This window comes from Schistocerca americana, chromosome 10 (genome assembly GCF_021461395.2).
Source record: "Schistocerca americana isolate TAMUIC-IGC-003095 chromosome 10, iqSchAmer2.1, whole genome shotgun sequence".
NCBI lineage: Eukaryota > Metazoa > Arthropoda > Insecta > Orthoptera > Acrididae > Schistocerca > Schistocerca americana.
Genome location: NC_060128.1, coordinates 195322614 through 195335087, shown reverse-complemented (window position 1 = coordinate 195335087; position 12474 = coordinate 195322614). Strand labels below are relative to the sequence as shown.

The following is a 12474-nucleotide window of genomic DNA, read 5'->3' as shown; positions in this document are numbered from 1 at the left end:
CGGCAGCAATGATCTCGAGAGGAGAGGTGGCAGGGGGGGGGGGGGAAGGGGGGGGGGAAGGGGGGGTGCGTCCACTATCGCACATTAATCGTAGAATAATAGTGGTTGGTTGGTTTGGGGGATTAAAGGGACCAGACTGCTATGGTCATCGGTCCCTTAGAATAATAGTGACTGCCACTGCATAGTACTTATTTCTTTGCATTATTATGGTGAAACTAGAGACGGTAATATGTAGGATAAGTTACTTTTTCTTTAATATGAGTTAAAGAAAGTAATCTTCATTCAAGTGTTTGCATACATCCCCTCAATCATCAAACGGTAGTTACTCAAGTTACATGGGCAGAAACTGAAAGCAGTACGTGACTTACATTAATGCTAACTTACTATAAGTTACCTTGCCTGTGTAAATTAGCTAATATTTGTAACAATTCTTAATTCCACACAATATGATGCATTATTGGAAATATGCGACCAATCTTCGGGAACTGGTTCCAACGTGAATTTCATCTACACTTACCTGTAATGAACGTAATGTACTCCAGGAGGAATCATCTTCACACCCAAAAATTTATTTCCAGTATTCCATGATTTTAAATCGATACCGAATTCGGTCCCTGGAGGAAGATCACGAATTATAATAATTGCTCCTTCCACTAGCAGCCGTTTTGCTAGATCCTGGTCGATGTCTAATGGTTGATCTGCCATTTTGCTCAAATTATACACATGTATGGTTTCATAAGGCCCTATCTCCAATTGCTCTAACCAGTTTCATATTATAATGTAATTCTGTACTACTGTCTTCTTCTTGCGACTTCAAAACATTAAAGTAAACAATACTTTCCGCTTCCCAGCACTGATTATAAACACTCCAGAGATTATAGATTTCCCCCAATGCTGCACTGTGCTGTATCTTTGTAGCTGAATTCAATAGAGTTGAGCATCGTCAGTATCCATGGAGGTATACGTCCATGTCAGAATCTCCCAAAGACCTTGTATCTCAATAGTCAGACTTATATTAGACTGTGGACCCTACCTTTATTCTTACAAAAATTACTTATCTACTGAGACAGAATATTAGTTTTGTCATACTTCCCCTTTTATGAGAAACAGGATATCAAGATTATTTAAAAAGATCTGAATCTGCACATGTGCCCAAGCGTTTTTAATGTTCTTTTGATTCTTATTTCACAGTTTTTAAATTAAATACAGCAATATACAAACCCAACCACAATATAATTTTGATATCTTTTCATCATAGTACTGATGTCCTTGCTTTCAATTTGACCCCCAACTAATAAAAATCTTTGGCCGTAATTTGAAATCTAAGTATTCGTATCTTTGGTAGCGTCGCGTAGGTAGACGTATAGGAAGTTTTGTGCTTTTGTTTCCTGAGAGAAACGTTAGTTAGTAGCAATATGATTGTCCCTGGAAATACTATTAAGTTAGTAGACGTTGGCACCTCCATTGCAGTTTTGCCCGAAGCCGAATCACAGTCACCAGTTGTGAAAGCTGTGAGGAATATAAAGAAGAAAAATGCCGGGGCTTTTATACGACTGCAGGTAAGCGTGATTACTGGTTGTGCAACAATTTTTTTAGTCTAACTGCTTACCCCTAGTTCATTTTTATATTAATGTTTTAGCCGACTACATCCCAGACCGACAAAACAAACACACAGAAAGAATCTGGAAATGCAACCTCTGGGAGGGGTGTTGTGTACCTCAGCCACATACCAGATGGCTTTTATGAAGATGAAATGCGCCAATATTTTAGTCAGTTTGGACGTGTTACCAGAGTAAAGTTAGCACGTAGTAGAAAGGTAAGTTTATATACGAGGATCTTTTTTCTTTCCTTGATGCAGGTATCTTCTGGGCATGACGTGCAACAAAAAGTAATATTTCTTCTTTGTGAAGTGGTTATTATTTCCACGATGTCATTGCTAGAGGGCAAATGGAAAAGATACTGTCTTTTGTGGGCCCAAGTACGCCCATAGAGAAAACACGGGTGTTAATCTGTAAGTAAACTTTTTTTTTTTTTTTTTTTTTTTTTTTTTTTTTTTTTTTTTTTTTTTTTTTTTTTTTTTTTTTTACATGCACAGAGTGCTATTTGCTATAAGACATGAGGGAGATGATATGTTTTATTTTTTATGTGGTGTGCCTTTCAGTGTCACTGACCTAATCTTATACAGGTCTTCCAAGTACTTCTTGTCTGTGTGTTTATATCTTAGGAGCACATGAAGACGACTGTCAGTTGTCGAAATATTTAGTTCAAAATGAAATCAGCTCTTCTAGAAAACCGAAAACAAATCCTCTACAACTATACTCGGCAGAGGACACATCCTATTTTACCAGTTAGGGTTTCTTCTTGTTGCATTCATGTATGGAGTGTGGGAAGAATGAGTGTTTGAATGCCTCTGTGCATGCCGTAATTATTCTAATGATCCCTATGTGAATGATAATTAGGGGATTGTAGTATATTCCTAGAGTCATCATTTTAAGCCAGTTCTTGAACCTTTGTTCGTAGGCTTTCTTGGGATGGTTTACATCTCTCTTCAAGAGTCTTCCAGTTCAGTTCCTTCAGTATCTCTGTGGCACTCTCCTACAGATCAAACAAACCTGTGATCATTCATGCTGCCCTTTGTATACATTGTATATCCCCTGTTAGTCTTGTTTTGTATGGGTCCCACACACTTGGGCCATATTCTAGGATAGATCACATGATGTTTGTGTCGTTGTTTCATCGTATGGTGTTCGACTTTCTGGGTGCTGAATGGCAACATTATCAGTGAGCTTATGCCTGCAGCTCTTATTGTGAGCAGATTCCATCATATATGGAAAAATGGTTCACGTACAGCAAGCATTATGCAGCATATACCTATATTTGAACGCAGCAGATAAGTTATCTGCTGATATGTTCTTCATTACAGTTAACTTAATTTTGGACCAAATTAAGTTATTTGTTAATTGTTTTACATTTATTACTTTTACCTTCTTCAAATAACTTACATGAATGCCGCTGGGTGACTTAACGTACCATGTATGTAACGCTAGGTACTGTCGTGAGCAAAATATAATTTCTAATGGAAAAAATTAAAAGTTTTTGTACTAAATGAAATGAATTAAACATGAGCTCAAATAAGAAACTATTTGGTGCGATAAACAGCACAACATTTGACAAACTGTCCCACATTCCATTTCTTGCACCAGGTGCATGTTAATGTCATACAGATTACTCCAGCACACTTTCTTTCGGGCTGCTGTATTTTCACAATCAGATGGTTCATTTCACCAGTGTAGAGCTAATTTGCTATAGTACAGGCGTTGTTCACCACGTCCTTCCTCCTCACGTACGCCTGCACATCTTCTCTTTGAAAATTTATGTGAGACACTGTATTTCCATTTTAGTAGAGTATCCAGGCATTGTGCAGTTATATCCAATAACCAACTGAAAAGAGGCCAGCACCATTTCCTGTTATGGATATTTATCCCGTGCTTATTTGCATTTTGATTCATTTGATTAGTTCCACCTGTGTGCTGAAATTCTGTCAGAATGATGGGTCGAGGAACTACAATTAAGAAAACTGCTGTCGGTGTACATGTTAAAGTGGAAGAAAGCTTTTCTTCCCGAGCTATGACATTCTTCTTAAGGGAGGAGGGAGAGATTTTGAGAAATGTTAGTAAGGAGAGGCAGTATAGTCAGACCACAGAATGAGATAGACCTACCAGTTGCATGGATGAGAAGAGGCAGATATGGGGGAGGCAAGCAGAGAGAGTAGGTCCATTTTATATGCTGCCTGCTTCAGAGGATGTAAAAATGTTGTACTATTTTCAGAACTTCCCCCTTAGCTTTTAAAATAGTGCTGAAGACAGACCAAATTAAGTGTTGGATAAAACAGGCTCACACTTCAAGGATACAAGTTAGAAAACTAAACATCAGTTATCCTAGGTTTTGTGTTTAAGCCCAGGCTACCTCATAATGTTAAGAGATGGTCTCCTATTTTTGTCATAATCTCCCATTTGTGATTTCCTATTGTTGTATTAATTTCTTCTATTTCTCTTAACAGACTGGCAGAAGTAGAGGATATGCATTCATCGAATTTCAGTACGCTGAAGTAGCCAAGGTTGTTGCTGAGACCATGAACAATTACTTGTTATACAACAGACTTCTCAAAGGTTTGTATTAAATAATTGTGTTGTCAGAATTTGGCTTTGTTATTACATAATGTCTGGGTTATGTTAAATTACATCCACTGCTGCTGTATTGCGCAATATATGTGGCTCACATAACCGCCAACTGTTGCATTGGTATACAATTACACTTTACGTACTATATTGGAGCCGTGAAAAATTACAACTGCCTTTTCCTCTCGAACAGTGTGAATAATATAACAGGCTTTCTGGTTACAACGCACCAACATGTGAAAATATCAGTGTTGCCGAATGTGTAACCAATAAGCTTGCTGAATAAGAATACCGTGTGGGTGCTTGCACCAGTCCATTACGGGCTGATCCTATCTCATCACATCTGTGAAAGCAGCAATGTCATATACCAGCTGTTCTGCAATCACTGCACAGCGTTTTATCTGCAGATCATCAACCGTCTGTTTGCCAGAATGACCCTTTGCTAACGCACTGTTCCCACATCCTCTACCCGACCGTCCCCACCCTCCCCCACCTCCCTCCCGTACGGTCACCTACTGGAAACACGGCAACTTCATTCCTCTTACTCTGTCTTGCTCTTTAAGAAATGCACTTCCGTGATGACCTCTCTCCAACAATTTGTGATTCTGTTCTGACGGAACAGTGCTGGCCCCTAGATAGCAATCTGGTTTGCATTGATATCCCTGGTGACTGGATCCCCCTTCGTACCAGCTCGGAAGCAATAGTGGTGTGTGAGTGCGAATGACCCCAGCAATCACCATTTGCAATGTCTGCCTCCCTCCAGGTAGGCCACTTCCTTATGTCGAACTGCCTACCTCAATCCAGCAACTCCCGCACCTCCTCCTCGGAAACTTTAATGCACACCACACTCTGTCACTCTGTATGGGAGTGCCACTTCGATGGGTAGGGGTCTCCTAATAGACCGACTTACTACAGACTTTGATTTGTGTCTCCCTCGATAACAGTTCCCCTACCAACTTCAGTGCCACTCGTGGCACCTTTTCTGCTATCAATCTCTCTCTCTCTCTCTCTCTCTCTCTCTCTCTCTCTCTCTCTCTCTCTCTCTCTCTCTCTCTCACTCTTCCCATGCTCTCGTGGCTTCACTAAATTGTCATTGTGACAGTGACCACTTTCTGGTGACTACAGTGTCCCTGCCTGCGAGGCAGACGGGCCCCCACGTCTGACATTCTGCAGAACCAGTTGGCCTTTGGATATGTCTGCTGAGCTCTTCAACACCTCTCTCTCAGATAGCACTAATGTGGTCACGCAAAAGCCTCAGACACTATTCCTCGTGCCTCTGCTTATCCCCCATCTACAGGTGCCCCTCGTGGTGGACAGAGGACATAGCAGTCACTATCCGGGACTGCTGACAGGCGCTGCAACGATTTGACACCCTTCGCAGACCAATCGTATTGATTTTAAGCTTGTCCTTGCTACGATTTGCTGCTTTGTTAAGTAGAGTAAAAAGGAATGCTGGAGGCACTGTTTCCTCCCTGGGGTCTGATACCTCCTCATTGCAGGTGTGGTCCAAACTCCGTACCGTTCTGGACTGCCAGCATCTGTCAACTGTCAGGGTCTTATCCTGCAGGGGTCTCTGTGTATTTATCCGTCAGTCCCGTAAAGGCATTTCCCATTTACGATTGTTATAGTCTGCCACCTCACTTAGTGTCAACTTTTGTACAATATGTGATCCATATTTAGCTTTTTCTGTTGCCATAGACTATATCCAGAGGTCATTTTGGGATTAAGGGATGTTATAGTTTTATAGCAAGAAGGTAGAAATGCTGTATTTTTGTGTGTTATGACCCTTAAAGCCAAATTGGATGAATGTTTATCACTGATGCCCAAGAGATAACTTATGAGCATATCAAAGTTAACACTAGAAATAGTAAGAGAAAATACAGTGTTACTACAAGCTTCACTGAGTTTGAAATGTGTGAATGTCGATAGTTAGCTGAAGTAACAGAACACGGATTGGTTTACCAGAAAAGTGCTATTTTGTGTGCAGGACAGAGTATGGAAAAACCTTTTCCTCGGAAGCTACTAAAATTTATATCCACGCAAATCCGTATTATTCCTTTTCTGTTCAGATTTGTGCATTTGGTTGAATCTGTCAGTATTGTAAAGATATCACATACAGTGTAGGGTGTAAATTTGAAACACGAGGTTTGTAAGTGATACTGCTCGGTCAGACGAGAATCTTACGGTGCGCGCGCACGGACTCGAATTTTCGTAGTGTCTGATGCGAACGGAAGTGTCGAAGGTTATGTGCAGGTAGTCAGAATGCTTAGTAAATATTAACACCCCTATTTGGCATGCAGTGATGTCATTTTTTGCAGCAAACTCAAAGCCTAAACAAAGTGGAAGGAAAGGAGATGGAGTATTCGAGCCCTTGCATCTTGAAATCGAGAGCAAATCATTTTGAGCAATTAACTTACTTTTGTACCATGTATTTCTTACTAGAGGATTGTACGAGACATCTGACTCTGCACTTCTGCTCGGCTCTAGAGTCTAGTTAACTTTAATCCTACTTGTCTAATCCTTACTGTTTTCCACGTCATCTTAAAAATTAAAGAAAATGTTCTGATAACTGAAATATGTTACTTTACAGCAAGTTATATGGACAAGCAGTATCCTGCAGCATTTTGGAACCAACAATCTTGTGGGCCTCAAAATTGTCCACTCGCAAGAAATCGACGAATAGAAATAAAAAGAAAAAATGCGATTCTGGATCCTGCGAAGGAACTGGCACAGCAGGGGAGGAGGCGGAGGCGGCTGGCAAAGACTCTGAATCGCCTGAGGGATGCTGGAGTGGATCATACTCTTGAGGTACAGTGTGGATTATATGCTCCAGGTACAGCACTCGGTCTGATGTGCTGTTGTGCAATTGTGGCCATTGTTATTACTAGTCTTTCCTCTGAGACAACTTACTTACCGTATTCGAGCCTCAATATCCCTGTGCAGTGTTTACTCCCCCACATTTCCTCCATTACCAAACTGAAATTTCCTCGATGGCACAGTTTATCTCCTCTCGACGATCCTTTGCTTTGGCAGAGTTGTGCCCCAAATTACTTTTCTCTCCATTCGGACCGGTACCTCTTTACTAGTTACTCGAACTACCCGTAATGTCTGTTGAGGTAGCAACCGTCAACACCTTCACGCATATGCCGTAAGTACAATCTCACTTAACTTTTCGCCAGGCGTCCGATACGGCTCACTTCGGGTACAGCAGGCGGCAGTAAGGCAGCGGATGACCGTAGGCAGCCGTGTCTGGAACTGGGAGCAACAAGCCTCTTCACAGGCGACAGGAAGTGCTCTCCACCGAGCTGTCCTGTACACGTGGTCGGTTCCCGCTCCACTGTGAGCACACTCTGGTCTCGGGTAATATCGAACGCTGACTGTCACGTCCCGGCGAGAGCCTCCAGTTAACTCCTCCGGCAGAAATAAGGCAGCCGAGACTCGGTACACGCCACGAGCAAAGATGAGAGCACGAAGGCGAGGTACTCGCAAATACGCTGGCGCGCCACCGAAACGCCACGGCTTTTTTGGTGTCGCATTTCCTACTCTAAAACCCGATTAAATTAGGCTTCGTTCCACTACCCACATTTCACTTTTGTTTGTGTTCGTCTGATCCACTCTTTTTGCTGTCTCTGGCCGAATGTCGTCAGCAAACCTTCACGTTCTTATTACACCTCCTCGAACTGTGGTGGCCTTTACAGATTTCTCCTCAGTTTCCTTTAGTGCTTGCACAGGTACAGATTGGACGACATAGAGGGTAGGCTGTGACACAGTCTCATTCCCTTCTGTGAACTACCTCTCCATTTCTGCACAGGTTGAAGATAACTTTCACATCCTGTATTTTAGTTCTGATGACCACAGTTTCAGAAATTTTATTCCAGTCAAAATTGAACATCCCCCAGGTTGGCTTCTACCAGTCATTCATTATGTGAAAAATTTGTCATTATTTTGCAACCGTGAATTTTAAAACCGAAGGTTTGGTAATATTCTCACGACAGCACCTGCTTCTGCGGAATTTGAATTAAGTCACTCTTCTCGAGGTCCGAGGGTATTTCTCCTGTCTCGCATATCGGGTGGAGTAATTTTGTTACAACTGGCTCTCCAGGGGACCTGTCGAATTGTGTAGGAATGCCATCTGCTCCGGGTGTCTCCTGTGTACTCGCATCTTGTAGTGTCACATCCCCATTTCCTCTTCTTTTGCCATAATACCAACAGCAAGTTTCTTTCCTTAGTATAGCCCCACTATATATTCCTTTCAGCCTTCCCTTCTGAGATTGGTACTGGCTTGCCATTTGGGTCTTGACATTCACATAACTGTTTCTCTTTTATACAAAGCTTTCTGTAATTTTTTTATAGATGGCATTTTTTCCCATAGTCACGTGTATTTTACAGCTTTGCATTTCTCCTCAGCCATTTGTTCTGTGCCATTTTGCCTTCTCTGTCAACCTTTTTTTTTTTTTAATGTGTGTATTCCCATTTGTCACATTTCCTGTGTGTTCCATGTCTGAAAATCACCCTTTGTGGTGCATGCAATGCTGCCAAGTCTGATTTGTCCCTGATATGGAATGTTTTACCCTGGAAAACAAGATCCGAGTGGCATATTTGTGGCACTGTTGTAACTTCTCTGTGCACAGCTGTAGTTGGAAATGTGTGTGTCCCCTCCAAGCCAGCAGCACATTGCCTTAAATAATGCTTTCTCAAGCATTGTTTACATTCGTTTGGGTACTGCACCAGAGAAAATAAGCATCACTGGCTTGCTCTTGGCACATGAACTTGCAGTTATTAACTAACCTAAAAATGTACCACATCTAATAGAAAACAACGGAAACTTGGAATCTCAACAAAGTAAGGAAAAGGCAGGTTAGTACTTAGTGTAAAGATGACACATTAAGTTGCAGACAGGTGCAGTTGTGGCATTCTGGCCCGAGAGGTAGTGATACGAGCCGTGGGGAGGACATTTATAAATGGGCATTTGCCCAAAGCACTTTCAAATGCCCAAAATGTGGGAATTTATATAAAAAAAGTACATTTTGAAGATTTTACTGCCAAAAATGTATAATTTACCAATTAAAAGGGAGGAATGGGACGATACTGCAGATATTAAAAAGTTGGTAAACGTTTACACTAGCCTTTATTACAAGGAATGAAAGGAAACGAGAGATGATTTTTTTTTTTTTCCCTAGCATTTCAACTTGCTGCACCAAAGATGGAGGTGCTAACAGCTGCTTACCATTTACAATGTGTGGCCTAAAGCTTATGTGTAAGTGTGTTTTAATTGTATCTCTCTGGAGCTTAACATGTCACCTTTACATAAGTAGCAATCTGTCTTTCCTTCCATTGTTGCTGCTACTAATATCATTAGCCTGCAAATAAAGGAAATGCTCATGTAATGTTCAGTAAACTGCCATCAGTCACCAATAGAAATATCTGCTCTTTCATCGATTACACCTGGTCGGAAGAGTCATTTTATGGATATGTTGTTAATTACTTCCATAGTTTGTCATTACTGTCTTTTTTTCCATCAAATGTATATCATTTCTGATTTCAGGTAAAAGATCAAGTAGAGCTGTCTACAAGAGGAAAAAAAATTGGTGGTGCAAAAAATACAAAGCAAGAGAAACAGGCATCCGAAGAAAGTGTGAAGGTGGAAGAGGACTCTAGGAACAGCCAGCCAGTGCTGCTAGTGGATGAGAGTGATGACGAAATTGAATTCAACGTGCCATCTTTTGTTATCAGGAAAACCTTGAAGAGGCGGAGCAGTAGTCCGGCATTGGAGCAGTCTCCCAAAGTAAAGCGGGGCAAGCATGTTAAGAGTGAGCCACTGACATCACCAACTCAGGAAGCTCTCAGTTCTCCAGAAAAACAGAATGGAGAGGCAAGTTCCAGATCTAACCACAAAAGTAGAAAGAGTGGTAGAGTCAGTGTTATTCCGAAGCACATCAGCTCTGGGTTTCACGTAACTATTACTCCGGGGAAGTCCAAGCAGAATAAATTGGCCAGCAAGGAGAACCGAGAGAGCCAGTCACCTGTGCAATCTGAGGAATCACCAAAACAATTGGGCACACCGAAAGCAGTTGACGCCGCATCTCCGAGATTGTCCAAGTCGGTCGAATCTTCCACAAATAAAAAGATTAGAAACAGTAGACTCTCCACCGAGAATAAGATCGATGGATCCCCAGAAAATACTGAAATACCAAAGGTACACAGACGGAGCACAGAGACGCCAGAAATTTTGGACGGTGTTACGCCCACTCCCGTTGCAGATAGTGCTGTTAGAAAAGTGTCCCCTAAAGCAGTAAAAACCCCAAAGCAGATGAAAAATAATCCACACACTATCGAGAAAAGAAAAACACCTAAGTTGATGGACGTTCGCGGCAGTGTTGCATCAGGGCCTGAGAAAACTGTTTTACTGAAAAGTAATGGGAAGAGAATTTCTCCAAAAGCAACACCAAATGTGCACTGCCCAGTACAAAAACTTAACTCTGTTGACAGGAGTCCCTTAAAAACACCAGTTGGGCGGAAGTCTTTACCGTTGTCAAAACCTAATTTGGAAGACAAGAAACGCACAGGACTGAAGACTCCACTGAAAACTCCAATAGGCAGGAAGAGCCAAAACTGGACTGCCTCAAGCGGCCCAAACCGTTCACCAAATTTAATGCAGAAACTTGGTTCAGAAGACAAGAAACGTACAGGACTGAAGACTCCACTGAAAACTCCAGTAGGCAGGAAGAGCCAAAACTGGACTGCCACAAGTGGCCCAAAACATTCACCAAAATTAATGCAGCAACTTGGTTCGGAAGACAAGAAACGCACAGGACTAAAGACACCTTCGAAAACTCCAATAGGCAGGAAGAGCCAAAACTGGACTGCTGCAAGCAGCCCGAAGCGTTCACCACTGTCCCATAGCACCGCCTTGAAGAAGCACGACAGTGCTAGTCCAAAAGCTTCGAAACCTGCAAGAAAGAGCTTGAAGTTAAATAAGTAGATGTTGAAAAAAGGACTCCTATATTGGGAGAGAACCCAGAGGCCATAACAACATTGTCAGAATGAGATTTTTCACTGTATCATGTATTTGACTACACCTGGAGTGTAATGCACATTTGTTAGTTTCTAAAATGAACAAAAGAGAATTATTCGACAGTTACGGTGCGATTCGTCGATTCTTTTCGTATGTGTTGCGAGCGTGGAATCAGTTTGTTCCTTAGTTTTTGTAGAGTACTTATTAATAGTTGTTTTTATTTGGCATATCAGTACAACTGTCTTTGGTTTCTTTCCCAGACTGAGGATAAATAATGTGAATTTTTCCTCAGTATCTTAATGATATTCTTTTTTATCTGCACTTAACACTACCTATGGCTAATGCGAAATATGTACTGTAGATATATTTTTAGAAAGCCTATACAATATTTACTGATGTTTAAGTGTGCTATGTTTTATCACTTGGTGGTGCAATACTGATTTTTTTAAATAAGAAAATTGTTTCTCAGCCAGTGGCAGCTTATTTGCCACTGAATCATTGTAAAGCCTCAGCTGTAATTGTTTTGATTTTTATTTTGCATAGAATAAATTGTCTGATATTTTTGTTTTAAAATGTTAAGTCTCTTGTTCGCAAGTGAACATATGTTGGTAATTATCAATTTCACCTGAATATAGATTTTCTTAGACTTTTAAAATGCAATAAGAAAATGATATTGTAATGTGACTGGTCAAATTTTTGAGTCATTTGAAGGATAAATTGTAATAATGATTGATTTGTAATGAGAGAGGAAATACACTGTAGCTAAAATAATCAAAGTATTTCTTGAGGCTTTAATAATAAGTCCTTAATAATTACATTGGAAATTACTTTTAATATATACACACATACAAAAAGTATCTCATTAGATATTACCTAATACATATAGTGTATTGCCCTGAAGCCGAGCGTATCATCCTGATCAGTGTGCTCTACCGCAGGGTTGTCAACTTCCCTCTCGGCATCAGTTCACAGGTGACCATTTGTTTGGGTTTACAACTGACTGGTAGTTGTACCCGCGTAAAACTTTGCAGAAGATTTATGTAGTCAGACAGGTGTATGACATAACTTACTTTCAGATGAAGCCTGTGACAAGACTGCCATATGGATGCAGTAGGGCTGGGAAGGATTGTTGTGGATGGAATGTACTCATTTCCAGGTAATTAAGTCCTACTGTAAGGTATGGTGAAGTTGTTCCAGTCAGGGGTGAGAGGGGGAGGTTTGCCCTGCAATTGGAAATGACTGTCTGTGAAAGCATACCAGGTGATTGATTGTGCACGGGTG

General features: G+C 41.1%; 2 protein-coding genes across 2 annotated transcripts in view; one reads left to right on the top strand and one right to left on the bottom strand.

Annotated features, from left to right (window-relative positions):
• Positions 1-962, bottom strand: part of LOC124552601 (protein AAR2 homolog) — a 108008-nt gene extending 107046 nt beyond the window's left edge. Inside the window, exon 1 of the mRNA XM_047126927.1 lies at positions 518-962. Within this exon, the coding sequence (XP_046982883.1) occupies positions 518-705 (188 nt within the window). The 5' untranslated portion in view covers positions 706-962. The remainder of the gene's footprint in view (positions 1-517) is intronic.
• Positions 963-1321: 359 nt separating this feature from the next.
• LOC124552438 (serine/arginine repetitive matrix protein 1) lies at positions 1322-11964 on the top strand. The gene is made up of 5 exons (XM_047126711.1): positions 1322-1559; positions 1640-1816; positions 4061-4169; positions 6769-6986; positions 9724-11964. Exons 1-5 carry the CDS (start codon positions 1416-1418, stop codon positions 11158-11160), a joined length of 2085 nt encoding a protein of 694 aa, XP_046982667.1. The 5' UTR covers positions 1322-1415; the 3' UTR covers positions 11161-11964.
• The last annotated feature ends 510 nt before the right edge of the window (positions 11965-12474 follow it).

Bases quoted from the DNA above. Each gene is read 5' to 3' on its own strand.
- LOC124552438 (XM_047126711.1), top strand. From the start codon at position 1,416: ATGATTGTCCCTGGAAATACTATTAAGTTAGTAGACGTTGGCACCTCC. The intron at 4,170-6,768 runs GTTTGTATTAAA...GTTACTTTACAG, and splicing joins ATACAACAGACTTCTCAAAG to CAAGTTATATGGACAAGCAG. The intron at 6,987-9,723 runs GTACAGTGTGGA...TTCTGATTTCAG, and splicing joins GAGTGGATCATACTCTTGAG to GTAAAAGATCAAGTAGAGCT.